Consider the following 27,137-nt stretch of genomic DNA (forward strand, 5'->3'; position numbering starts at 1 on the left):
CCTTAGCCACACCACCTCCTCTCCCCAGAGCAGCATGCCAGCAGGTTCCATCCTTGGCCCAGTTAATCACAGACTCAGCCTTCCTCTCCCTTTGTTTTCCTGCTGTTGACACCACATTCTGCCCACTGCTAAAGCTTTCGTCACACTCTGTCAGCCCAGGACTCGGAACTACAGTCAAAACATCTTTGAATTCCCTCCCACCCAACCTCCATGGGGATCTTGTTCTCCAAAGTTTGCACAATATCATTCCTGAGAGCAGTTTTGAAGTCCAGTTGTCCTTCACTGATGGAGTCCCATGACTTCAATCCCTCTCCCCAACGAGTGGGTATCTGTGCACTGTCTGATTTGTACCCCCCCACCACCCCCCCAAGAGCTCAGGGGTATCCACAGATTCTTTTTTTTTAAGATTTTATTTATTTATGAGCGACACACAGAGAAAGAGAGAGGCAGAGACACAGGCAGAGGGAGAAGCAGGCTGCATGCAGGGAGCCCGACATGGGACTCGATCCCGGGTCTCCAGGATCATGCCCCGGGCTGCAGCTGGCACTAAACCACTGCGTGCCACTGGGGCCGCCCAGATCCACAGATTTTAAGAAGGGCCTGAGATGCTAAAGCCCCTTCACCTTTCCTTCTCAGCATTTCCATCAGGGTAGGCGTAGTCTTCCTACCTGCGGCACTCCCAGCCCACGTAATGCCCTGGTGCTCCAGGAGTTTTCTGGGGCATGATGACCAGATCAATGACCTGAACACAGTCAGGCCTATTGGTCTTGGTTTCTTTCTGCATGAATTAACAACACAGCTCCAGTCTCCTCTTCCAAAGCAGCTGGGTGGTTCTCCCCATTGGCCCAGGCCTGAGGCTTTTATACATAAAGGCAAGTGGGAGGGGATAAGGTAGGAAAACAAAAGGTGAACGCTGCCATGGAGCCATATTGGTAACACTACCCAACCAGTCAGTCCAGGGCTCCCAGCCACCATTATCCTACCCATGCCCCTAATTTTACAAAACAAAGCAAAACTAAACTGAAATCATCTAAGAGTGTTTTATCCTGTGCTATATAATTTGGGGGAGTAATTATATAGTCCAGTGTTTTCATCCCAAACCATCGCAGATATAAACCTATTACATCATGCCAACTTTTCAGATCACTTCCTTCTGGTGACCCCTAGAGCGACATATAGATAGGCCATTGGAACTCGAGAAGATCTTGCAGAATGCTCTGGAACTAGGGAGCTGAAGCACTTTGCCTGGGATCACACAGCCAGTTCTCGGCCAAGCAGGGATTAGAACCCACGTCAAATCCCCTAGTGTCCTGGCCACAGCACCCACCAGCCTTCCTACCCCCAACCGGGTCAGCACATATATAACCAGTGAATTCACGTCTCACTCCAAGAGTCTGATGACATAGTGTCTGCAGGCTTTGGCCAACGCTCACAGGCTACCCTACTGCAGCAACAAACACACTTCTAGACTATTTCATCTCCTGCCCCTCTGCTCAACAGATTATGCCTCCTCCGGAGACCTGTGCAAAGCCAAATCCAGAAACACCAGTAGAACAAGGCATTGTTTTCATCTTCCTTTTTCCTCCTTCTTTTTTTTTTTTCCTTTTTTCCTTCTTTTCTCTGATGCCTATTTCCCACTGCTGCCTTTTCTTCCCTAGAAATCTTGCTGTCCTCTGACATTTGCATCACTCTAGGTGCTGGGTGACCTCCTAATTGATGACCCTGACTCTAATGGTTAACCATGCCATTAGAACAGCGATGCTCAGCTCTGATTAGAGGTTAGAATAATCCGGAGGTTATTAATACTGGCAGTCAGTTTGGCATAGCCATTAAGGCTGAACATCTGGATTCCCTTTGACCCCGTGATCCCATCCCTGTGTATATATCCCCAACAGAAACATACACGTGGACTCAAACAAAAGAATTTTCACGGCAGCGCCATCCATAATCCCCAGGCAGGATGCTCCCCAAATGTGCACCAATAGAATGGATAATCAAAATGTGGCATATTTATGTAATGGAGTACCTTACAGCACAGAGAATAAGCAAACTTTAGCCAAATGCAACTAGGTCTATAAATTTCAAAAACAAGCAAATTAATATATGGTCTTTGGGTGGGGGGAAAGAAAGTACTGGAAAAGAGTGGGAGGGGAGCTTCTGAGTGCTGGTAATATTCTGTACCTTAATTTGGCTGCTGGTTGCATGAGTTCCTTCATTTTACCATAATTTATCAGCTGTTCATCTATGATTTATACTTGTTTCTATATATAATTAGCTTCAATAAAAAATTGACTTTAAAATGATAACCCAAACACCACACTATTTAGTGCCTGGACCTCATCTCCAGAAATTCTGGATTAGTCTGGGGTAGCACCTGGGTTCAGTAGGTTTAGAAGCTCCCCTGTATTATTATTATTGTACAGTGTTTACAAACCACTGCATTAGATCTCTTCACTAGGGCAGCCACAGGAATCTGTCTAATTGAATATCTGACCAAACTTCTGCGGCCTGCCCCTCCCCAAAGGGGAAAGGCCAGGCCCCTTAGCATAGCACACCAGGCCTTCGGAGACTTGGCCCTAATTAACCCCTCCAACAGTCACTCCCACACCCCTCTGATTGGCAGGTGGGCAGTCTAGTGAGGAGTGAAGTTTCCTGCACCACCCATGGTATCTCATGGGTCTGTGGGTCTGCTCTTGCTCATCCCCTTATTGTGAACTGCCCTTCCAACCTTCTTCTCCTCACTAACTCGTAGCCACTTGAACATTCAAATCAGGTGCCAAAACAAACAAACAAACAAACAAATCAGATGCCAGCTCCTACAGGAAGCCTTCCTTGAATCCCCAAAACAAACTAGATGCCCACCCAGCTCACCACACCCTGCCCCAGCCCTGTTATTTGCCACATGGTTGGTATCTGCAGTATCTGGCTTAGGAAAGGTGGGTTCTAGGAGAAACAACTTCATTTCCTGTGGCCAGCCCCAAGCCTTCTTGCCTGAGCTTCTCCACTGAGGACTCTGACTCCATTTCATCTACACATTCCCTTACCCATTGAGCATCACTATGTAGTGGGGACTACCCCAGGTGCTGGGGAACGGAACATCCTTGCACTCATGGGGAAAGGACAGACAAAATGCAACACATCAGTAAGACTGTCTGACTATATTCAGAGCTAAAAAAAAAAAAAAAGGCCAGGTAATGTTACAGTAATGGTGGGTTAGAGGGAGGCATCACCAAGTGACATTATGAACTGAGAACTGAATGTCAAGGATCTGCCAGGCCTGCAGAGGTCTAGGGCCAGAGTGTTCCAGGCAGAAGAAATAGGACCTGTGTGGGCCCGAAGTCAGGAATGAGTTTGAAGTGCCTGAGCAGCATAAGGGCCAGTGTAACTGGAGGGAAGTGAGCAAGGTCAGAGGGGTGAGAGTAAGAGTAGGGCCAGGTCCTTGGATGGCTTCCAAAAAGGGAGCCAAAGGATCTGGTTTGCCCTCTGGCTGCCATGTGGCAGGAGACTTGAGGGAAGGAAGAGTAGAATTAGATCAGGAGGTGGCTACTGGAGCCCAGGTGAGAGATGAAGGTGGATGGGCCCAGGGTGATGACACTGGAGAAGAAGAGAAGTGGTCAGATTTGAGAAAGATTTTAGATGAAGTAGAAAAGGGAGAAAAAAAAAAAAGGAGGTGGGTAAGGGGATTGGTTAACTAGGTGATGGGGATGAAGGCGTGCACTTGTGATGAGCACTGGGTGTTGTATGGAAGTGTTGAATCACTATGTTGTACGCTAGTATTACACTGTATGTTAACTGGAATTCAAAAGAAAAGGAACAAATGAGGACTCCTCCATTTGGGGTCAAGAAAATTGGGTAGATGGGTGAGGTGGTGGAGAGAAATAGGCTTGGGGGCAGGGGGAGAGAGAAATCAGTGCAGTCATCAAACCCACATGATCTTTATCTTCCTCTGTGCCAGTCAGTTCCTGGGCTTGTGGAATGTCAGGAAATCAGCCAACCCAACCTTGAGCATCTATACATCACTCGGTAGCATTTCCTTTACAATGAGTATGTGCCTCCTCAGCTCTAAGAAAGTAGAAACAAGGGGCATCTGGGTGGCTCAGCAGTGTAGCAACTCCCTTTGGCCCAGGGCATGATCCTGGAGTCCCAGGAACGAGTCCCACCTCGGACTCCCTGCATGGAGCCTGCTTCTCCCTCTGCCTATGTCTCTGCCCATCTGTCTCTCTCGAATAAACAAACAAAATCTTTTTTAAAAAATAAAATAAATAAATAAATAAAGGGGCATCTAGGTGGCTCAGTCTTAAGCATCTCTCTTCAGCTCAAGTCATGATCCCAGGGTTTTGGGATAGAGTCCCACATTGCATTGGGCTCCCTGCTCAGTGGGGAGTCTGCTTCTCCCTCTCCTTCCCCCTTCTCTCTCTCTCTCTCTCTCTCTCTCTCTCTCTCTCGCTCTCTCTCTCAAATCTTACAAAAAAAAAGAAGAAAAAAGTAGAAATGATATATAAGTAAACTACCTCCTGCTCAGCATGCTTTCATTTCATCTTCTCATCTGATGCTTGCAACAGCCGAATGTGGATTGTCGGGCAGCTTGGGAGCCTGAGTAGCACCTCACAGCTCTTAGCAGCAGAGCCAGGACCCCAATGGGTGTGTCCACTGCTCTGCCAGTCACCCTGTGTCTCGTTCAGGACCAGAGCAGCTGTGGGACAACAGAAAGCAAGGACACGGGCAAGGTGTGGTCATTAGCTGGCATAGCATCCTTTCACTTTCCTCACAGGCAGTCCCTGGGGTTCAGGAGCAGAGGGGCTCAGGACCAGGCAGGGAAGCAGATTCTAAGGGTAGATGCTACACCGTCAGGATTCTCAGTGCTGGCCATGTGTCAGGGGGCAGGCTGTTGACTAAGGATGCTGGGAAGGGGTGAACAGTGGCTTCTAGCTCACTCTCAGAGGATCTCAGGATTAAAAGTATTAAGCAGAACCTCTCTGAACAAAAATTGCTCCAGGGGTGTTTCAAGTAAACCTCTATATCTATGTGAAAAACATACCTGGTAGTAGCTCAAGGGAGAAACTTCAATTTCTTAAGGTTGACAAGCCAAGAATAGTAACCAATATGTTCTCAAAGTTTTTCTGAAAGTGACTAGCCCCACACACTTAGAGTTGGTAAATATGATTACCACCATTTCATAAAGTTGCAAATGTGTGTCTGTAACCACAACCACCCAGAAAGGAAGCAGGAGATGGAAGTTCTGGGTCAAGCCTTTCTATATACTCACTATGGTGGGACCAACCAGGGTCGGTCTGCTGGGCCTCAGGGTCTTCCTTGGTCACTCCCGGGCACATATTCAGGGTCCAGAAGACAGGTCCAGCTCTGGCCCGGGGCAGCTGGGATCTGCTGTGAATCTTGCACTTATTGCTGGTGTCAACCCACCCTTGCAGAGGGAGGGAGTCAGGTAGAGATGCTCCTCCAACTGAGAGGTCTACCTGCAGTGGAGGAAATCATGGTTTCCTTTCTCTCCTCAGCTGGAACCAGTGGGCCAGAAGACAACCTCCAACAACTTCACCCACAGCCGAACCAAACTCAAGTGCCCCTCTCCTGTGAGTAAATGTCCTAACATCCTGCCTGTCCTGTCCAGTGTGAAACAGATGCTTGGGAGAATGGGGTGGTCCCCAAACCTCCAGGCACAAAGGAGGTCCCTGGGAGCTTTTACATCAGACACTTCATTCACTGGCATCATTCTCAAATCTCACCATTCATCCTTGTCCCTGAGACGTCACAGCTCCTCAGGGTGTGGGATGGAAAGAGCAATAGGTCTCATGGGTGCAGCACTCATGAGAGGAAGATGAATGGGCAGTGGTGCAGTAGCAGAGGGGTGGGGGGTGTGTAGAGAGAAATAGACATTGTGCCTGTCCTGGGAGCCTGTACTCCTCCTTCCTCCCTTCCCCACACATTCTCTCTTACTACCCTCACCCGGACTTCTGACCAAGCTCCTAATATGCTCCCCAGCTCTTCTCTCCTTTTCCTGTGCATCCTGTGACCACTGCCAGGCACTATGTGGCTTACATAGAAGGTCACTCAAGTCTTATCAAGGCTGCTTGAAACCCTTCCCTGGTCCCAGCTGCCCACTGGAGCATCCAGAGGGGAGGCCCAGCTTCCTCTATGGCCATTGACATGTTATGTTCCTAGAAAAAAGGGGAGCTTCCCAGACAAGGCCCACAATTCCCAGGTCTGTTCCCTCACCCCACCATCTGCTCCTCCTGGAGGCTCATCCCATCTCTGCCCAAGGGAGACAGCCACAGCCTTCCAGGCTCAGGTGCTGCCCAACTAGACCACTGTTCCCTTCCCTCACCCTACTGCTGCTGCCTTTGAAACATCTGTGTTGGTCTCTCTCCTGTTTATACCTCTCAAAAGACACGACCCAGGCTCCTTTGTGATGTGCTTATTTCTGAACGTGGCCTATTGGCCAATGGGACCATGACTGTGGTCACATCTTAACCCTTAGGTACTCTCTCAGCTCCTAACCAGAGCTCCATATCATGTTCCTCATGGAGGAAGGAGAGAATCCAGGGAGGCAGAACCAAACATCTCCCCTCGGGGCCTTCCTCATGCTTGGTCCTCTATGCAGCTGACTGTTGTCCCTGCTCCTGGGGAACTCCTAAGGGAGGATGGGCACAGTGGTGGCCTAGAGGAAACAGAGGTGGGGGGTCTGCAGCCCCCAGGACTCTCTTCCTTTGGTCACCTATTGGTTCCCAATCTTTCAAAATCTGGTTGACGGGAGAGGAGATGCTGGTGAGAAACTGAGGGAGGTTAGCTAGGTATTGACCACTTTGCAGACCCATCCTCATTCAGAAGGTTTGGGCACAGTGTAGATGCAGGAGGCTTACAAACTGGGGGATGAATGTGAAAACATGCAAGGTTATCACACCATCACCAGGATAGGGACTAAGCAAGCTTGATGTGGGCAGATGGGTAGCTTTCCGATGCCCTTAACCCCTGACCCTCTCCTTCTCCACAGGAGAGCCCTTACCTCCACACCCTGAGGAACAGCCAGCTCCTCCAAGACCATTCTGAAGCAGGCCCCAACGTGCTCTCCTGGGCCGTGCCTGTGGCGGCAGGAGGCGGCCTTATACTTGGTGTTGGCACAGTGATGGCCTGGAGAGCCTTAAGAGGTCACCAGAGGGAAAATCCTCCAATGAGCCTGCGCACTATGAGTTTCTAAGCCTCCAGCCACATGCACGTGCTCATCTTAAATTCCCCAGCCACACTCCTCACCAGCCCTCTACCTCAGCCACCTTGGCCACCACAGAGAGCTTCAACACCTGGTGACATGGGAAGCCAAAGGGACAGTCACGACTCTTTGGGGCCTGGGGCCTATGCTCCTGGAATTGCCAAATTTAAATAAAGGCCAAAGCCATTCTATTCTTGGGTTAGCCTGTTTGAAGCTCTCACTTTCCATCTGTTGTGCGACGCAGGTGTGCGAGCTCTAGTCTTTCATTATCCTTTCTCAGCTGGAGCTGCCCCAGAGATGGCCAACCAGAGTGCAGACCTGCCTCTGTCAGGCCTGGCATCCCAGGAGCAGATCCTCCGTCACCGAACCCACTATTTAAAAGGTGGGAAAAATGCTGGCCATCAGGTGGTGGCTAGAATATTGGAGCTGGCTGGCCATGATTCAAGTACAATCCAACACGAAGCTTTTATATACTCATTTGGGACACAAGATAACGTGGAACGCTGTGGTACCTCCAAGGCTGTGGTACCTGGCTAAGAAGACAAATTCCTTCAAAAAAAAAAAAAAAAGCAAGAAACTCCATGTAGCATAGTGCAATGCTGTTCTGGTACACTGGTAGGTAAATAGGTCTGATCGTTCTGAGCATAGGAGGAGTTCCTGAGGAAAGTTATCTGGAAGAGAAAAACTGAAATGTCTTAAAAAAAAAAAAAAAGGATTGGACATGAAACTTAATCTATCTCATCTAACTGATTTTCTCAAGTGCTAACCTTAGGAAAGAATTGCTCTTGTTACACCACCAGAATTTGGGGAGTACTCTAGAGAGAGTCCAGGAATACAGGCTACATTCATCGAGCCCCTGGTAGAGCACAAGGCCCTGAGCTGGATGTCTTACACAGATTCTCTCTATGCTACACAAAATCCCAGGGAAGGAGTGAGGAAAAATGGAGGTACGAGTTGCACAATATTGTGAACGCACTAAATGCCACCAAACTGTTCACTCTAAAATGGCAAATTGTAAGTCCTGTGTATTTCCCCTCAAAGAACACAAAAGAGAATTCACTATCATCTGCATTCTAAGTACCTCTCTGATTCCAAAGCTTGGGATGACAAAAAAACAAAACAAAACAAAACATTAGAAAGCCCAGACATAGGGATGCCTGGGTGGCTCAGCAATTGAGCATCTGCCTTCAGATCAGGGTGTGATCCTGGGTCTGGGGATCGAGTCCCACATCAGGTTCCCTGCAAGGAGCCTGCTCTCCCTCTATGTCTCTGCGTGTCTCTCGTGAATAAATACATAAAATCTTGAAGGAAAGAAAAAAGGGAAGGAAGGAAAGAAGGAAAGAAACAAACAAACCCAGACATACCATTTGAATGTGTAGCCTTCAGGTTTTTTTTTTTTATTTTTATTTATTTATGATAGTCACACAGAATGAGAGAGAGAGGCAGAGACACAGGCAGAGGGAGAAGCAGGCTCCATGCACCGGGAGCCCGACATGGGATTCGATCCCGGGTCTCCAGGATCGCGCCCTGGGCCAAAGGCAGGCGCCAAACCGCTGCACCACCCAGGGATCCCTGAATGTGTAGCCTTCAGAGCAAACCCCATCACCAGCCAGTTTCTCATAGCTCATCTGTAAGACTGGAATCAGAGTGGTCATTCTGCTTGCCTCATAGTACTGCTGGAAATGCTCTGCAAATCTCGAATACTGCACACATAAAAGGGGGTTGTTTTCTCCTTTGTGAAGAGTTGGGATAGGATCCAGATTGTCAGGGGAGTAGAGAGGTCCAGAGATGGGTTTGGGAATTGGGCAGGAATGTATTAATGAAGACTGCCTGCCTTCCCTCCATCATCTTATCTCTTTGGCAAGCAGAACAGAGTCCCCAAAGAACCTAGATCCAGGGCCAGTGTTCATTTGGGCTTCAATTTCTGTTTCTGTCTCTGGGAACAGCATACCTGTCCCATTTCTTCTATGGACCAAAAAACACAATGACTGAATCATACATGTCCTATATGTGACCTGCCACATCCCAACTTGTGCCCCTGGTTTGCCATGGTTAACAGCAAAGATGACCCATGAATTCCAAGAGTCCAGCACCACCATGCCCTTTTTTCCTATTCCTTTAGTTTTCATTCCTCCAATAGCTCCCACTTCAAGAATCATGGAATTCATAACCACAAGTCTGTCCTCACTTGGGTTGGAATTTATGATACCTGAGTAATCCAGGAGCCCCTAGTCTAAAAAACTAACAACAACAACAAAAAAAAGATCCTAGCCTGGTGACCAAGGATACACATGGCAGAAACAGAGATAAAAGCATGAGCCAGGCCCTAAATTCCCCCCAAATACATACTAAAAACCCAGAAATTTAAAATATGTGAGTCACTACTTGTACCTGGAAGTAATCTATACACATTGAATGCATGCCATGTTCCTCCCCTTTGGAAAAATGATCCATCTAGTGGGGATAACACCCATGGCCCCACCATGAATGAAGCCACCAAATCCTGAGAATGCTATGCTCCATGGTGCTCTCCACAGAGAGTTTTAAGTTCAAAAGAGATCAGTGTGGATTAAACTTCGTCAAAAGCCTTCTCCATGAAGGACCTGGAACCTTGAACTCTGAAGGATGGGAGAGGACTTGGTCAGAGGCAGCCAAGAATGGGGTTTAGACTAGACAAACTCCATCTACATGGAGAAGCCAATGAGTGTGGTGTGCACAGGGGATAACAAGCTGGAAAAGCAAGGCTGGTGGATCCAGACACAGCCGGATTAGGGGACACCATGGAAAGGAGTTCACAGCGACTCAATTCTTGCAATGGTTGTACTGTCCGACTGCATTGGATTTATACGAAAGAGTAGTACAAAGAAAAATAATACCAGTAAAAGCTGACAGAGTGCTGACACTACGAAAGACATCATGGCACAGGGTCATTAAGCCTCACATCCCTATTATCTTCCTCTTTTCCTCTTTAAAATAACTAAAGAGAAAAAAACCCAGATTCAGGGAAGTGGGAAGTGGCCTAGAGTTATACTTGCATTACAAAATGGACATCCATCCAAATGAATACTGGTGTCCAGGTTGGGGGAACAACCTGGAAATACAAGACAGGTGATTCTAGAAGGGAAGTAAGCCAAGTTGTAAATAAGTGTGTTGTAAAATAAAAACCTAGCCCAGGGGGATATTATCCTCCCAAGGCTGGGATGACACCACCAGGAGTTTCTCTACTTCCAACTGGTCTGAAGAAGCCTGCCATTTCCAGTTAATAATCTAGGATTTAAAAAATTAAACTGTAAGGACCAAGATTTATTTTCCTAGAGGATGTGTGGGGTTAGAGCCGCGAGCAAATCTTTTAATTAGGAAAAAAATTGAAGAAACAAGGCCGTGAGAAGCTATAGACGCAACAACTGGACATTTTACGTAACAGTAGTGTTAAAAAAATTGTTTTAAAATAAAAGAACAGTAGTGTTGAAGACAGCCCATAAGCATGTTCAGAAAGATTAAAGGCAAAGGAATTTAAAACATGAAACCAGAATAAGGCATTTTTTTTAAAGGCAGAAACTGAGAACAGAATTTCTAGGACTCAAATATATTGGTATTAAAGACAAATAAACTTCAGTAGAAGTATTCAAATAACAGATCAAACACTCAGTGAATCAACATTTCTTGTGTATTTTTTGTATACCAGGTACTGTTTTTAGCAGCCGGTCTTTATTACTCATTAGTTCTGACAATAGCCCTATGAGGGTAGGCACGACTATTAGCCTTACAGAGATAACTAAAACAGATTTGTGTCTTTTCAGTCTTTTTGTAAGAATGAAATGAGATTAAGGGGTGCCTGGGTGGGCCATTTGGTTAAGTGTCTGCCTTTGGTTCAGGTCACAATGGGGGGGTGGGGGAGGGGGTCCTGGGCTAGAGCCTGGTCATCGAGGAATATGCTTCTCCCTCTGCCCTTCCCTCACACCACTCTAGCTCCCTCTAAAATACTAAAATAAATTAAAAATCTTGGGCAGCCCGGGTGGCTCAGTCGTTTAGCACCGCCTTCAGCCCAGGGTGTGATCCTGGAGACCCGGGATCGAGTCCCTGCATCAGGCTCCCTGTATGGAGCCTGCTTCTCCCTCTGCCTGTGTCTCTGCCTCTCTCTCTGTGTTTCTCATGAATAAATAAATATTTTTTAAAAAAATAAAATAAAAAATCTTTAAAACAAAAGACAAAAAATACTCCAAAACAGGTATTCAGTAATTAACTCCCTTCCCATAATAGCATTAATTCTAATAGCTTATTCAAGGGGCTTTATGAAACAACCATGATAATAAAAACAAATTTGGTACCTTACAATTTACAAAGCACTTTAATACAGTCTCCTTTGATCCTTACAAAGACTTGGAAGCAAAATACAGTACTGTGAAGAAAAAATAGCCCAAACTTGGAAAGACGGCAGAAGAGTGACATGTCGAGGTTATTAACAAACTCATCTAAGAAATATTTAGTTATCTAGAATATACCTGCATTTGACTTTGCTGTTTACTATTTGATTAGAACCCACATACTATGAAATTTCTGTTGACTGTGGATTTCTGACTGATGATAAAAAGATTACCTCAAGGTTACAGTTTTATCACCCTGTTGGACATTAACCAGTTTTGTATCTATTAGCAATATCATTTCAGCATTTCTGTGACCAACTAACAGTGTAAATCTCCAGTCCTCAAATTCTCCCTTGATCCAGGCTTAGCCATCTCAATGATTCGCTCATTAATTACTGAAAGTCTTTGACATGTGTTCATCTTACTGTTGCATGAAAATAGCATTTTTAATTTTTAAAAAATTAAAAAGGAATGGCTTTTAAAATAACTAACGAGAAAACAAATTTTTAAAAAATTACGAGAAAATGTATGAAACCTAAAGTATCATTAAAACCTAGTAAAGTTGAACAAGTGGGAATGGACGCGCCAGTAAGTCCATCTCTAGGTAACAGTTCCCAAAGAAAACATTTGCAAACACATCTCTCTCGGGAGAGAATATTCACAGCAGTGTTTCATAAGAACAATGAAACTGGAAACAGATCGGTGTCCATCAACAGCAGATTGGGAAAATAATTTACGGTATACTAACCCACTAGAGCATTTATGCATCAGTGAAAAATGAATCATGACAGTTGCATTCATCAACGCGGGTGAATCTTACATACAATGTTGAAAGTTTTACAAAGAATACGTGTAACATGATTCTACTTAAATATGGAGACAGGTAGTGAACATGGTCAAGGAAATCAGTGTAACAATATCCTAAAAATCAGTAAAGTTACCTTTGAAAAGAGGGGATAGTGATGAGGATGGATTCATGGAGGACTTCAGGGACACTAGAATTGTGACTTCTTAATGTGAACTTGCTTGATAACTGTTCTTTAAATTGAATTTATGTGCATTTCCAACTTTTTCTGTACATATATATTTCATCATATGTTTGAATTTAAAAAACTGAGGAAGACGTTTTATACAAGAACTGAGCTAAATTAAGTTGCCTATTTATTCATTGACCAGTTGGAGGGAGCCATTTTAGGCTTTCAAGCCTGAAGACATACCCAGAAAAACTTCCACTTTCCCAGCCAAGGTGGAAAGGCTGTTCCCAAGGGTCATATAGAGAACTTAAATGAGCATTCATCACAAAGTCGCCACAGCAAAGGAAACATAAGTCAAAGTTGACCTTGGAAAAAAGGACCTTGCATCAGGGCAGGCCCCAGATTCAGCTGGCCATGGACCCAGCCTCCCAGGAGCAGGCCGGTTTGGGGCCAGCACCCCAGCAACAAGACACTCGTGCATGGCAGCAAGAGCTTACCAGCCTACAGCAGGAGGCGGCCACTCAAGTGCACACGTCCTGTATCTCTGTGCAATGTCCAGAAGACTTGTCACTATGAGCTAGTTCCACAACTAGGGCAGCTGGCACTGTGACAGACCAAGGGACAAGGGAATGTGTGCCCTCCTGAAGGGGCCCCAAGTCCACCTCTGTGGGGCCCTGGCCATGCCACTCCATGACAGGCGGACAAGTGTGCTGCCATCAGGGTGCTCTCACATGGTGTGTGTGTGTTGGGGCCCGGGGCGGGGGGGGGGGGGGTGGCAGGGCAGGTATGGGAAAGAAAGGCAGGACAAAGACAGGTAGGGAGAGAACAGACACTTCCCCTAATTATGTTCCTCACGGACAATGCTTCCCTCATTTGAATTTCATTCTTCATGACCAACTAAAGCCTCAAGCACCGCCCAGGCTCAGTGACTGAAGAATCCACCACAAGCAACAGGTAGGAGAGCAGGAGTTCAGACAGGAGCAAACAGGGTTCTGACCCTGGATTATTAGAAATAACCCTATTTCTTCAACTGTAATCAAATAGTGATAATGTCTACTTTAAAAGGCTGTTTATGGATTAAGTGAGAAAAGGTTCTGGCAGAGGAGCTGCTTGATGAACAGGAGCTGCATGATGCTCCTCTCCTGTGTATGACCTGCGCTGGATGTCTGTCCATGAGCCCTACTATCCCGGCCCTCGGCAGCACATGACCTACCCCAGTTCTCCATACATTCTCAACCTGAGCCTGGAATAAAAGGATTGGCCTTCTGGCAGAGGCTCAGTCTGGAGCTGGCACCAAAGGGGAGGCTGTAGCCCTGGTTCCCACCCTCAGAGGTGAGCAAGGCAGCCCCAGGGCAGGCCTCTGGCTCTTCCTTTCAGAGCATCATTAAATTCAACCTTAACTTGTCTTTACTGATATTCCAGAAGGCTGATGGTATGGTGTCTTCTCAAATGCTATCATCTTGGGTTGGCCCTGCACTTGGGGAACATCCCAGGATCCAGGATATGAGGGGAACAGGCTCTCACTACCTGTTCCCAAATCACGTGAGCAGCAGCTGCCTCCTCTGCCCACTCTGGCATATTAGAGTCCCCTGGCAAAGCCCAGGCTTAGGTGAAGTCCATTTCTAACCTCTACTTCAAAGGTCAAAGTGGGCCTGGGGTTTACAGCCACAGCCGCTGGAACAAGCTGCCAAGCCATCTCTCCCCAGGACCAGCCCACCCTGGCCTAGCGGCATTGCTGGCTACATAGTTCAGTGTCAAGTCCAAAATTAAAATATGAGGCCCCTCGTTGAGAATTTAACAATTTTAAGATGGTGATAGCAGAGCATTAAGAGCAGCATAGGGCCCTTCTGGGAATGAGGTCCTGTGTGACTCATAGGTCACATGCCCACAAAGCGGTCCCCACCCCTAGAGCATTTAGTTCCTTGTGCTCTCAAAAGCCAGAGTGACAAACCATCACTGCACCCCTGGCCCCTGTCCAAGGGGAGGAGAAAGGAGGCAGCCATGGGGTGTCAATCACCCAGAGAGCTAGGTGCCCAGGGCCCCATGGCCCAGCAGAGCAGGCCCCACACAAAGGAGGCCTACAGGGCAGCTTGGTTTTTTCCACTTGCTAGAAAAATAGCTCAGAGCATATCTCCTGTGACCAGCAAATCAATGATAACGTCATTATAGATGGAGGCTCAATTTCGACCTTTTTTCCGGTTCTATTTTTGTAACCCATTTTACACAGTAGGGGACATGCTCAAGATCTCTTTGGGCCTCAAATCCCCTGGGGAGACACAAGAACATAAGCAGTTTCCCGAATTGTCCCCAGGGCAGTCCTCCTTCCAGAAGGCCTCACTGGCACCTGTGACGCCAGCCCCAGGCTGGCTCTGGATCCCCCACCCCGAGTGCTATGGGAGTTCAGGGAGGTGCCAAGCCCAGAGCATCACCCGGCACCAAATGAACACTCAACAAATTTAACTACTATTATTCATATGAAGCTCCTCTGTTTTTTATTTCATTTGCTCTCATTGCTCTGCCAAATGGTTATTTATTTATTCTGGCTTTCCATCCCCACCTCACCCCCACCCCACCCCAGTTGATGTTTAGGTTATTTCTAGGACACAAACACTGTCACCAATAAGTGTCTTCATTCACTTAAATCAGTCAGCCAGCCTGTCAGCCTATGGAACTGAGCCCCATTCTCACATGTCCTGGGCAGGGCATTAGGAAACCCCCACGAGGACGACACAGGTCACTTTCAAAGGTTTTACAGGCTGCTGTAGTGCCTTTATACTACATACCTACAAATGTTAGCACATAGACCCCAGTGTAGACACCCTTATTTGTAAGTTATAGATTTAACTATACCTATCTTAAGACAGTCACAAAAATAGAAAATTTTAAAGATAAAAATGAAATACCTATTTTGCTCTTGGGCAAATACTAGTATTTTGGGGGGGGTAGTGTTTTGATTGAATAATTTCACTGCTTTTTAAAAATCTTGATTTAAAGCTTTGTAATGTAACTATTCATAGGTCTGTAATTAATTTTATTGCTGAACTTGCTTTCAAAGGTTGTCCTAGCTAAAAAAAAAAAAAAAAAATATCTGGCAAAGATGGGTAGCTCCAAACGGAAGGCAGACCTTGTTAGTTGTACTAAATCATGATTCTCATTCAGTTATACAAAGATTTTTGTTGAAATGTCACTAATAAAAGATCCTTCTACCTGATGTCCATCTTTTATCTAGCAACTTCTAAGGTGTCTTATTTTTCACAAATGGGTTCAAACCACATGGCTACTCTTCATTTTGAGATTTCAGAAACGGATTTATAAAGTTTACTTCTTAGTTTTTGTTTAACTTACAAAGTTTTTAGATGCTCATTATGGTCAGCTACAGAGCAACATAACAGTCACATTTCCAAGCATCTGTTTTTTCTTTTTTAAAAGATTTATTTATTCATGAGACACACAGAGAGAAGCAGGGACATAGGCAGAGGGAAAAGCAGGCTCCCTAAGGGGAACCTGGTGCAGAACTCGATCCCAGGACCCTGGAATCATGACCTGAGCCAAGGCAGATGTTCAACCACGGAGCCACCCAGGTGCTCCACCAAATATCTGTTTTCAAATCAATTCCCACCTCTACCTAGGTTTTTTATTTATTTTTTATTTTTTTATTTTTTGGTTTTTTAAAAGCACCTTGGCATACCACATTCCACAAGTTACTTTTGAAAAGCAATCACTTTCTCCTCTTTTCCATAAAGTGAGGGTTTTTTTTTTCCTAAAATATTTGCTAGGTGACCTACTGACTGACAACCAATTGTCATCATACAAAAGGTCAGCAAGTTTGAAACAGTTGCCTATTAATAAAAAAAAATGCATAATTCATCTTCAAGTTTGATAGCTCTTAAAAGCATGTTGCCAAAATACTTTCATGGTGATTTCCCAGCTCATTACAAAACATTATAAGGATTCTCTTATACTTTAAAATCTTGTTTTTGTAACAATTATCACACTGATGATAGGCTATCTCATTTTGGGCACTCCTGGTTTTGCTGCACGAGCTCACCAATGAATGATAGGGTGAAAGAATTTCACCAGTGGTGCTGTATTTGTATTCTTCTCACCCAGGAATGTTTATTCTAGTCAAAGAAATAACTACCTGTGTGAGGACACTTCCATGGTTTTTCCAAAGCTTTATTTTATTAAAGTAGTTTTCTATTGAGAATATATCTTCACTGATACATTTTTAATGGTACATGAGCGCACGCACGCACACACACACACAGCAACTGTATGTAAAGCTCAAATAATCCAACAAATACCATAGGCTAAGATATGTTGGGTTTTTTTTAAATCCCTATTTTATCCAGATGCCCAACACTTCATAATTTGTTCTAACACTTGGCAATGTTTTCTCTGCCTCTTCCAACAGTGTATGCAGACAAGTACCTATTCCTTTTGTGCTGTGTGGTTTCCCTGGTTTTATTTTAGTCCTTATGGCATGTGGCTCTTTGCCTCTGCTAGAAAGAAAACTAAAGGGAAAAAAAAATACCTCTAAATGTCTTTCATTGCATTTAGTGAATTTTGTGAGGTGTTGAATTCAGAACCTAGGATTTCAAACATTGCTTTTAAAAGTGTAGTGGTTTGTTGACATGTACCAAATGCCTAGTTTCTAAATATCTTGCTAATCCATATGGCTCACATCATCAGCCTGTATCTGAATGTACTGTACACACTTAGGGATGGGTTTATTATCATTAGGGAGGGATGTATATAAAAATCCATATTCAATACAGATTTTTTGATAATTTCAATGTTTTGTTTTCTCGTTGGATCTGACGAGATCATCATTTGTATTTCATAACTATGGACAGCCCTTTCTGTCAGGGGCTATTGGCCCTGATATTTTTCTTGTTGTTTTAACTCATCTGACACCTTGTTGTCAGACTTCAATGCTCATTCTATTACTTGCTAAGTTTCTGACCTCGGAGGACAATCATCACAGCCTTTTTTTTTTTTTTTTTGTATATTTTTTATCGGAGTTCGATTTGCCAACATATAGCATAACACCCAGTGCTCATTCTGTCAGGTGCCCCCCTCAGTGCCCATCATCCAATCACCCCAACCCCCTGCCCACCCTTGTTCGTTTCCCAGAGTTAGGAGTCTCTCATATTCTGTCTCCCTCTCTGATATTTCCCACTCATTTTCTCTCCTTTCCCTTTTAGTTCTTTTCCTTATTTTTTATATTCCCCAAATGAGTGAGACCATATAATGTCTGTCCTTCTCCAATTGACTTACTTCACTCAGCATAATACCCTCCAGCTCCATCCATGTTGAAGCAAATGGGGGGTATTTGTTGTTTCTAATGGCTGAGTAATATTCCAGTGTATACATAGACCACATCTTCTTTATCCATTCATCTTTCGACGGACACCGAGGCTCCTTCCACAGTCTGGCTATTGTGGACATTGCTGCTATACACATTGGGGTGCAGGTGTCCTGCTGTTTCACTGCATCTGTATCTTTGGGGTAAATCCCCAGTAGTGCAATTGCTGGGTCATAGGGTAGTTCTATTTTTAACTCGTTGAGGAACCTCCACACAGGTTCCCAGAGTGGCTGCACCAGTTCACATTCCCACCAACAGTGCAGGAGGGTTTCCCTTTCTTCACATCCCCTCCATTTGTTGTTTCCTGTTTGTTAATTTTCCCCATTCTCACTAGTGTGAGGTGGTATCTCATTGTGGTTTTGATTTGTATTTCCCTGATGGCAAGTGATGCGGAGCATTTTCTCATGTGCTTGTTGGCCATTTGTATGTCTTCTTTGGTGAAATTTCTGTTAGTGTCTTTTGCCCATTTCATGATTGGATTGTTTGTTTCTTTGCTGTTGAGTTTCATAAGTTCTTTATAGATCTTGGATACTAGCCCTTTCTTTGATAGGTCATTTGCAAATATCTTCTCCCATTCTGTAGGTTGTCTTTTGTTGACTGTTTCTTTTGCTGTGCAGAAGCTTTTTATCTTGGTAAAGTCCCAATAGTTCATTTTTGCTTTTGTTTCCCTTGCCTTCATAGATGTATCTTGCAAGAAATTGCTGTGGCCAAGTTCAAAAAGGGTGTTGCCCGTGTTCTCCTCTAGGATTTTGATGGATTCTTGTCTTACATTTAGATCTTTCATCCATTTTGAATTTATCTTTGTGTATGGTGTAAGAGACTGGTCTAGTTTTATTCTTCTGCACGTGGCTGCCAATCTTCCCAGCACCATTTATTGAAGAGACCGTCCTTTTTCCAGTGGAGAGTCTTTCCTGCTTTTTGAAATATTAGTTTACCATATAGTTGAGGGCCCATTTCTGGATTCTCTATTCTGTTCCATTGATCTATGTGTCTGTTTTTGTGCCAGTACCACACTGTTGTAATGACCATAGCTTTGTAGTACAACTTGAAATCTGGCATTTTGATGCCCCCGGCTCTGGTTTTCTTTTTCAATATTCCCCTGGCTATTCGGGGTCTTTTCTGACTCCACACAAATCTTAAGATTATTTGTTCCAAATCTCTGAAGAAAGTCCATGGTATTTTGATAGGGATTGCATTAAATGTGTAAATTGCCCTGGGTAGCATTGACATTTTCACAATATTAATTCTTCCCATCCATGAGCATGGAATATTTTTCCATCTCTTTGTGTCTTCCTCAATTTCTTTCAGAAGTGTTCTGTAGTTTTTATAGTATAGATCCTTTACCTCTTTGGTTAGGTTTATTCCTAGGTATTTTATGCTTTTGGGTGCAATTGTAAATGGGATTGACTCCTTAATTTCTCTTTCTTCAGTTTAATTGTTAGTATATAGAAATGCCATTGATTTCTGGGCATTGATTTTGTATCCTGCCACACTGCCAAATTGCTGTATGAGTTCTAGCAATTGTGGAGTGGAGTCTTTTGGGTTTTCTATGTACGGTATCATGTCCATCACAGCACTTTCAATCCCTCTACACTGGATCCACCCTGCCACCACCTGCCACCACTCATATGGTATGTGATGTGCGACATTAAACACTGAGGTTAATCCTCAAAGTATTAAGAAGGCTAATATCTTATGTTAAAAGGCATAGAAGTAGCAATTAATTTTTCTTCCCCACATCCTAATGGTTCATCTCACATATTTCACTTTGGGGACAGTTCTCAAATGAAATGTATTATGTCCCAAGGAGCGATTTAACAGAATACCACAGTTATCACTACAATCCATTTCTCAAATATTCTTGCAATGCGATGTGCTTTCCTAAATGAGAAAGAATAGTCTGAAGTTAAAGCTGGTCTCTACTTCTGCTTAATGGGATGCGACCATGGAGGGCCCCTGGGATCAGGGTTGTCTGTCCTGGGTAGTGGGCATGAACCATAAAAACTCCTGAGCCAGAAGGAGAAGCAGACAAATAAATGTAGTGAATGCTATAAGAAAAGGGCACATAAAGACCCACATGAGATCAAATAAGGAGAAATTCAAGAAGACTAGAGGCTATGGGACCTTTGAGCAAGCCTTTTTGGAGGGGTGTAATTTCAGTGAGAGGAAGACAGCAATGGGAGAATTGCAGGATAGATGGTGAAATATTTAGGGAACATGAAGATAGATATCCAGAACCAATCAGAAGGAACAAAAGTTGGGGCACCTGGGTGGCTCAGTTGGTTAAGCATCAAACTCTAGATCTCAGCTCAGGGTCTTGAGATCAAGCCCCATATACATGTTTGTATATACAAACATAGGGCTCCCCAGCATGGAGCCTACTTTAAAAAGGAAAAAAAAAGAAAAGAAAAGAAAAGAAAAGAAAAGAAGAAAAGAAAAGAAAAGAAACAGAAGATGAAGTAGGTTTCTCTTAAGGACCTAGAATATACTCTCCTACATTAACATTGTACAGTGTTTTCTTGAAAGAAAATGGGAGATTTTTTTTTATGATTTCCTTGGTAAGAAACAGTGTCTCTTAGTGTTATCCTCCTTAGCACTTGAGTCTGGAAATTGTGAAGAAACTTGGAAGCCATGCTAAGGAATTGAACTTTGTCCAACATGCATTTGACAGTATCTTATAGGTGGTAGGGACAGATTGTTTTTAAGTAGAGGTGAGACAGGATTAGATACCTTTCACAGAATTCTTGAGGATATGCTCAAATATAGTCCAAGTTCCAGAACAACAGAATCACCTAGAGAGCTTGTAAAAAAAAAAAAAAAAAAAGGCAAATTACTGCACCCCACCCTCCTTCTTCAGAATCAGAATTTCTAGCAATTTGCATTTCAACAGACTCTCCAGCCAATTTTTTTGCCCTGTATCATCATCCCACTGCCTCTTTCTCACCCCAAATAATTCAGGCACATATTAAAAATTAAGAATAAGTACATTATTGTTTTTATGAAATAAATGATTGGCTTGAGACAGGATATATCAGCAAGTTATTACGTTTCTAACTTAGCATTCCTGATAGTTACCTAAACTCTAGGTTTAAACTTGAAATTCTGCGTTCACTCCTCTTCCAACTTTAAACCTATTATTGTTGAAACAGTCTAGTTCGTCCCCTTCCAAACTTCCATCCCTCTCCTTTACCTCATTCTGATGTTTTATATACATCATGTGGCCAAAGCCCAGTGCTTTACCTTCTAACATTTTGATCTTCACAACATCATCATGATGAAGATTTTATTAGTCTCATTTTTTTAAGTGATACTGAAGCTGGACTGTAGTAGAACAGAAGGCTTATCCAAGGTTATGGGGTTAGTAAGTAGCAGAATTAGGATTTGAAAACTGTCTGACCTTAAAACCTGTGCTCTTGACATTAAAAAGACTAACAAGCACAAGTGTTGGCAAGGATATGGAAGATCCAAAATTCCCATACATTGTTGATGGGCAGGCAAATAGCACAATGATTTTAGGCAGCAGTGTGAGTTTCTCCTTGGGTTAAATGTACCCTTGTTGTATGACCCAGTAATATATTCCTGTACTTCCCCCTCTCCCAATTAAACCTACATTTACACAGGGAGTGGTACGGTAATTCTGATCACAGTTTTATTCATAATAGCCCAATATTGGAAACTACCAAACAGCCCGATGGATGAATGAGACAAATGTTACAGTAGATCCATACAATGGAATATTCCACAACGAGACAGAATAAACTATTGAGCCTCACAACAATATGGATGGATTTCAAAAATATTAAAGAAGCCAGATATCAAAGAATACATACTCTGTGGTTCCATTGTATAAAATTCAATTAAGGGTCAGATACATCTACAGTGACAGCAGGTTCCCTGGGCTGGGGGCAGGGTATGGAGTAGAAAAGAGCATGAGGGAGAGAACTATGGGTGATAGGATGGTTTTATATCTCAGTTATGGTGGGGTGATGATAAAACTCATTATTAAACTCTTTGTTTGAAAATGGGTTCATTGTAGCACCTCAATGGAGTAAATTTAAAAAAAAAAAAAAACCAAACTTGTGCTCTTGCCCTAGACCACACTGCCTCTCTTTTTCTCACTCTAGCCTGAATCACATACCTCACTCTCGGGCTGAGGGAATAGTCTAATGTGTCGTGACTTCTACAATGGAGACCCAGGAGGCTGCACAGCACAGCTGCCCCTATAATCTTACATCAAAAGAAAACTTGGTCACACCCAAGTTTATTCCTTTATTGAGCTTTATTTTTTTTTCCTTTATTGAGCTTTAAATGTAGTTTAGCCTGAGGCCCCACCCATCAGGAGCTTTGTGTTCCTTGTTATCTGTGCCAAGGAACTGAAAGGCAGAGTTGCCTGGAAACTTCTTCACACCGGGCTAGCAGGGCAGCCCCCTCAGAGAGATGTGCTTGTTACTCTGCCACTATGTTCCCCTCCCCAACCTCCAGCCAAGAAATCTTTCAGTGGGACCCCAAGCCAAAAACAATAACAATGCCTCAAATATTCATGTTTGTCGGCTCTAAAATGCTATAGCCATACCACAAAAATACAAAGGATCATGAAAAACTGCTATGAACAATTACAGGTTTCCTCTGCCATCTAAAAACAGTGTTCCTATGAAAACTTTCATAAGCCAAAAATGGTATAAAGCAAAGAATTATCAATTATTTATACGGAAAAAAAAATCACTTGCCATTAATTTATTTGAAAAAAAAATCTGAGCATTCCCAGACCCAAAAAAATAACATCTCTTAGGCTTTTCTAAGACTGTAGAACACATCTTGCTAATGGATGCACAAAATAAATTGAGATGAAGCACAGATGCTCACAAACACAGTTCGAAGCTATGGCAGCTTAATGCTGTGATGCTGAGTGTAGTTCCCAGGGAAGGAGCTTGGCAGTGCTACTCTCACTGCTTGGGGTACTTGCAGTCTCTATAATAGCTTGCTACAAAACAAACACTGAATGCTATTTTTGTTTTGCCTTTTTTTGGTAAAAGTGAAAATCCTCTTCAGATTTCTGTTGGTTAACAAAAAAGTTACTAATGTAGGCCTCTCATAAAAACAAAAATGGCATAATTCAAACTTTCAAAAAGAGGCTGGGAGGGTGGGGAGTTGGGGGACACCTGGGTATGCCAACAAATTAGACAGCTTAGAAAAAAATGGATAAATTCCTAGAAACATACAACCTACCAAGAGTAAATCATGAAGAAATAGAAAATCTGAAGAGACCAATTGCTAGTAAGGGGATTGAATCAGTAATCAAAAAACTCTCAACAAAGGAAAAGTCCAGGACCAGATGGCTTCCTCTGGTAAATTCTACCAAATATCGAAAGAATTAATATCAAATCCTTTTCAAACTCTTTCAAAAAATAGAAGAAGAGGGGCCACCTCCAAAATCATTTTATAAGGCCAGCATCACCCTGATACCAAAGCCAGACAAGGATAATATGAGAGAAAAAAGAGAAAGAAAGAAATACAGGCATATATCTCTGATTAATGTAGATGCAAAAATCCTTAACCAAATGCTAGCAACCTGAATTCATCAATACATTAAATGGATCTCACACCATGATCAAGTGGGATTCATTTCAGGAATGCAAGGATGGTTCAACACCTGCAATCAATCAATAGTTACATTAACAAAATGTAAGATAAAAATCCTATGATCATCTCAATGGATACAGAAAAAGAATTTAACAAAATTCATCATCCTTTCATAGTAAACACTCTCAAACTGGGTATAAACATACTTCAAAATTAAGAGCCATGGGATACCTGGGTAGCCTAGTCAGGTAAGTGTCTAACTCTTGATTTTGCCCATGTCATGACCTCAGGATCATGAGACTAAACCCTGTGTTGGGCTCCATGCTCAGGAAAGAGTGTGCTTGAAATTTTCTTTCCCTCTATCCCTCCCTCAGCTTGCATTCTCTCTCAAATTATTTTTAAAAATAAAATTAAGGGCCATACATGACAAGCCCATTGATAATATATTCAACCATGAAAAGTTAAAATCTTGAGTACCTGGGTGGCTCAGTGGGTTAAGCATCTTCCTTCATCTCAGGTCATGATCCCAAGGTCCTGAGATTAAGTCCCACATCCAGCTCCCTGCTCAGCAGGGAATCTGCTGCTCCTTTTACTGCCCCCCCGCCCCCATCTGTGTGCTCTCTCATGCTCACATTCCCTCCCTCTCAAATAAATAAATAAAACCATAATAATTCAAAAATGCTGACTTAAAAAAAAAGTTAAAATCTTTTCCTCCAAGATCAGGAACAAGACAAGGATGTTCATTCTCACCACTTTTATTTGACATAATACTGAAGTCCTATACAGAGCAATTAGGCAAGAAGTAAAAGGCATCCAAATTGGAAAGACAGAAGTATAATTGTCTGTATTTGTAGATGATATATCAGACATAGAAAAGTCTAAAGACTACACAAAAAAACTTAAATACAGTTGAGTTTCAAGATTTAAAAAAATCAGTATACAAAAATCGGTTGTGTTTCAACATGCCAACAAACTATCAGAAAGAGAAATTAAGAAAACAATCCTCTTTATAATAGCATCAAAAAAATTAAATACTTAGGAATAAATTTAACCAAGGAAGTGAAAAGTCTGTACACCAAAAACTATGTAACATTGGTGAAAGAAATTAAAGACACAAATAAATGGAAAGATGTTCCATGCTCATAGATTGGAAAACTTAATATTGTTAAAGTGTTCATATTATACAAAATGGTCTGCAGATTCAATGCAATCTTATCAAAATTCCTATTGCATTCTTCAACAGGATGCAGGAACAGGAAATCAATTCTAAAGTTTTCATGGAACCATAAGAGATCGTGAATAGCTAAAGCAATCTTGAGAAAAAAACAAAGCTGGAAACATCATGCTTCAAATATATTACAACTGACTTCAAACTATACTACAAAGCTATGGCAATCAAAACAGTATGGTATTGCCATAAAAACAGACACCTAGAGAAATGGAACACCTAGAGAGCTCAAAAATAAACCCATGTATATATGGTTTATAAGAACTGAGAATATGCAAAGTGGAAAGGATAGCTTCTTTAAAAAAAAAATAGTGCTGGGAAAATGAGATAGTCACATGCAAAAAAAAAAAAAATGAAACTAGACCCTCACCTTACACCATACATACAAATGAACTCAAAATGGACTACAGACTTGAAAACCTGAAACCATAAAACTTGTAGGAGAAAACAGAGCAGGTAAATTTCTCGACATTGGCCTTGGCAATGATTTTTTTGGATTTGACACCAAAAGCAAAGGCAACAAAGCAAAAACAAACAGGTGGGACTACATCAAGCTAGAAAACTGCCCACAGAGATGCCCATCAACAAAAGACAACCTACGGAATGGGAGAAAATATTTACAAACCACATATCCACATATCCAATAAAGGGTTAATATCCAAGATGTACAAGGTACTCCAACTTAGAGCAAAACAAAACAAATAACCCAATTTAAAAGTAGGAAAAGGACCCAAATGGTCATTTTTCCAAGGATGTACAAGTGGCCAACAGGAATGGGAAAAGGTACTCAGCATCACTAGTCATCAAAGAAATGCAAATCAAATCACAATGAGCAATCACCTCATACCTGTTAGAATGACCATGACCAAAAAGACAACAGCTAACAAATGTTGGTGACGGTATGGAGAAAAGAGATTCCTTGTACATTGATGGTGGGAACATAAACTGGTACAGCCACCATGAACAACAATTTGCAAGTTCCTCAAGAAATTAAAAATAGGAATCCCTGGGTGGCTCAGCGGTTTGGCGCCTGCCTTTGGCCCAGGCCACGATCCTGGAGTCCCGGGATCGAGTCACATATCGGGCTCCCTGCATGGAGCCTGTTTCTCCCTCTGCCTGTGTCTCTGCCTCTCTCTCTCTCTCTCTCTCTCTCTCTCTCTCTCCCCATCATGAATAAATAAATAAATCTTTAAAAAAATTAAAAATAGAATTACCACATGACTCAGTAATCCCACTTCTGAGTGTATTTCAAAATGAAACAAAACCGTTACCTCAAACAGAGATGTTATACTCCCATATTTGGTGCAGCATTATTCACAATAGCCAATGTATAGAAATAATCTAAGTGTTTATTGACAATTAACGGATCAAGAAAATGAGATACAGGGAGGCCTGGATGGCTCAGTGGTTGAGCATCTGCCTTTGGCTCAGGGCGTGATTCCGGAGTCCCAGGATCGAGTCCCACATCGGACTCCCTGCATGGAGCCTGTTTCCCCCTATGCCTATGTCTCTGCCTGCCTCTCTCTCTCTGTCTCTCTCTCTCTCTCTCTCATGAATCAATAAAATCTTTAAAAAAATAAAAAACAAAAAAAAAAGAAAATCAGATACATGCACTCACATACTCAAATATTATTCAGCCCTAAAAAGGAAGGAAACCTTGTCATTTGCAACAATATGGTTGAATCTAGATGGCATTATGCTAAGTGAAATAAGCCAAAGAAAAACAAATACTGCATGACATCACTTATATGTAGAATCTTTAAAGTTTTTTCAAGGTCAAATTTATAGAAAGTAGAAAAGTGATTCCCTGTGGCTGGAGGTGAGAGAAACAGAGAAGTTGGCAAAAGGGTAAAAATTTTCATCCAAAAGATGAATAAGGTCTGAGTATTTAAGGTCTAACAAAGTAAGTATAACTGATAACACTGTATTATGTAATTGAAGTTTGCTAAGAGATTAGAACTTAAATGTTCTCACCAAAAATAATAAGATGTAAGGTGATGAATGTGTTAATTAAGTTGATGGGGGAGGGGTCCTTTCACAGTATATATCAAGGCTTTAAATATTTTACAATTTATCAGTTATACTTCAATAAATCTAGGGGAAAAATGCTGTGACTATAAACCAACCGTTCTCACAGCTTCTCATTTAGTGTTCTCTAGACCAAGTGGTTTGCGTGTGTTTCCTGCCTGCAAAATCTCAAAAGAGAGAATTGTGAAATATCTCACTAGGGAGCTTAACATAAGATTTCCTTTTTTTCTTTCCTGGAACAATTGCCAAAATCTTACTGACATAAACTAAATGAAGTTTTTTGCCCTTTTTGCCCTTTGTCAACTGAGGCCATGTTTCTCAGTCCTTTTATCCAGCAGTGACTTACAAAAAGTGCAGCAGATCAGACATCTGCCCT

The 27,137-nt window shown here is 42.8% G+C and overlaps 1 protein-coding gene and 1 long non-coding RNA gene across 6 annotated transcripts in view; one reads left to right on the forward strand and one right to left on the reverse strand.

Moving 5' to 3' along the window:
• Nucleotides 1-7,421, forward strand: part of PLB1 (phospholipase B1) — a 139,453-nt gene extending 132,032 nt beyond the window's left edge. For all 5 annotated transcript variants that reach the window (XM_055327243.1, XM_055327241.1, XM_055327245.1 and 2 more), the window contains 2 exons: nt 5,514-5,588; nt 7,007-7,421. In XM_055327243.1, the coding sequence (XP_055183218.1) occupies nt 5,514-5,588; nt 7,007-7,210 (279 nt within the window). In that variant the 3' untranslated portion in view covers nt 7,211-7,421. The remainder of the gene's footprint in view (nt 1-5,513; nt 5,589-7,006) is intronic.
• LOC129510913 (uncharacterized) overlaps nt 1-27,137 on the reverse strand; it is a 38,032-nt gene that overhangs the window by 866 nt on the left and 10,029 nt on the right. Inside the window, exons 3-4 of the long non-coding RNA XR_008664717.1 lie at nt 5,267-5,474; nt 4,512-4,693 (exon numbers count right to left, since the gene is read on the reverse strand). This is a non-coding gene — a long non-coding RNA (uncharacterized LOC129510913). The remainder of the gene's footprint in view (nt 1-4,511; nt 4,694-5,266; nt 5,475-27,137) is intronic.

This window comes from Nyctereutes procyonoides, unplaced genomic scaffold (assembly GCF_905146905.1).
Source record: "Nyctereutes procyonoides isolate TBG_1078 unplaced genomic scaffold, NYPRO_anot_genome, whole genome shotgun sequence".
NCBI lineage: Eukaryota > Metazoa > Chordata > Mammalia > Carnivora > Canidae > Nyctereutes > Nyctereutes procyonoides.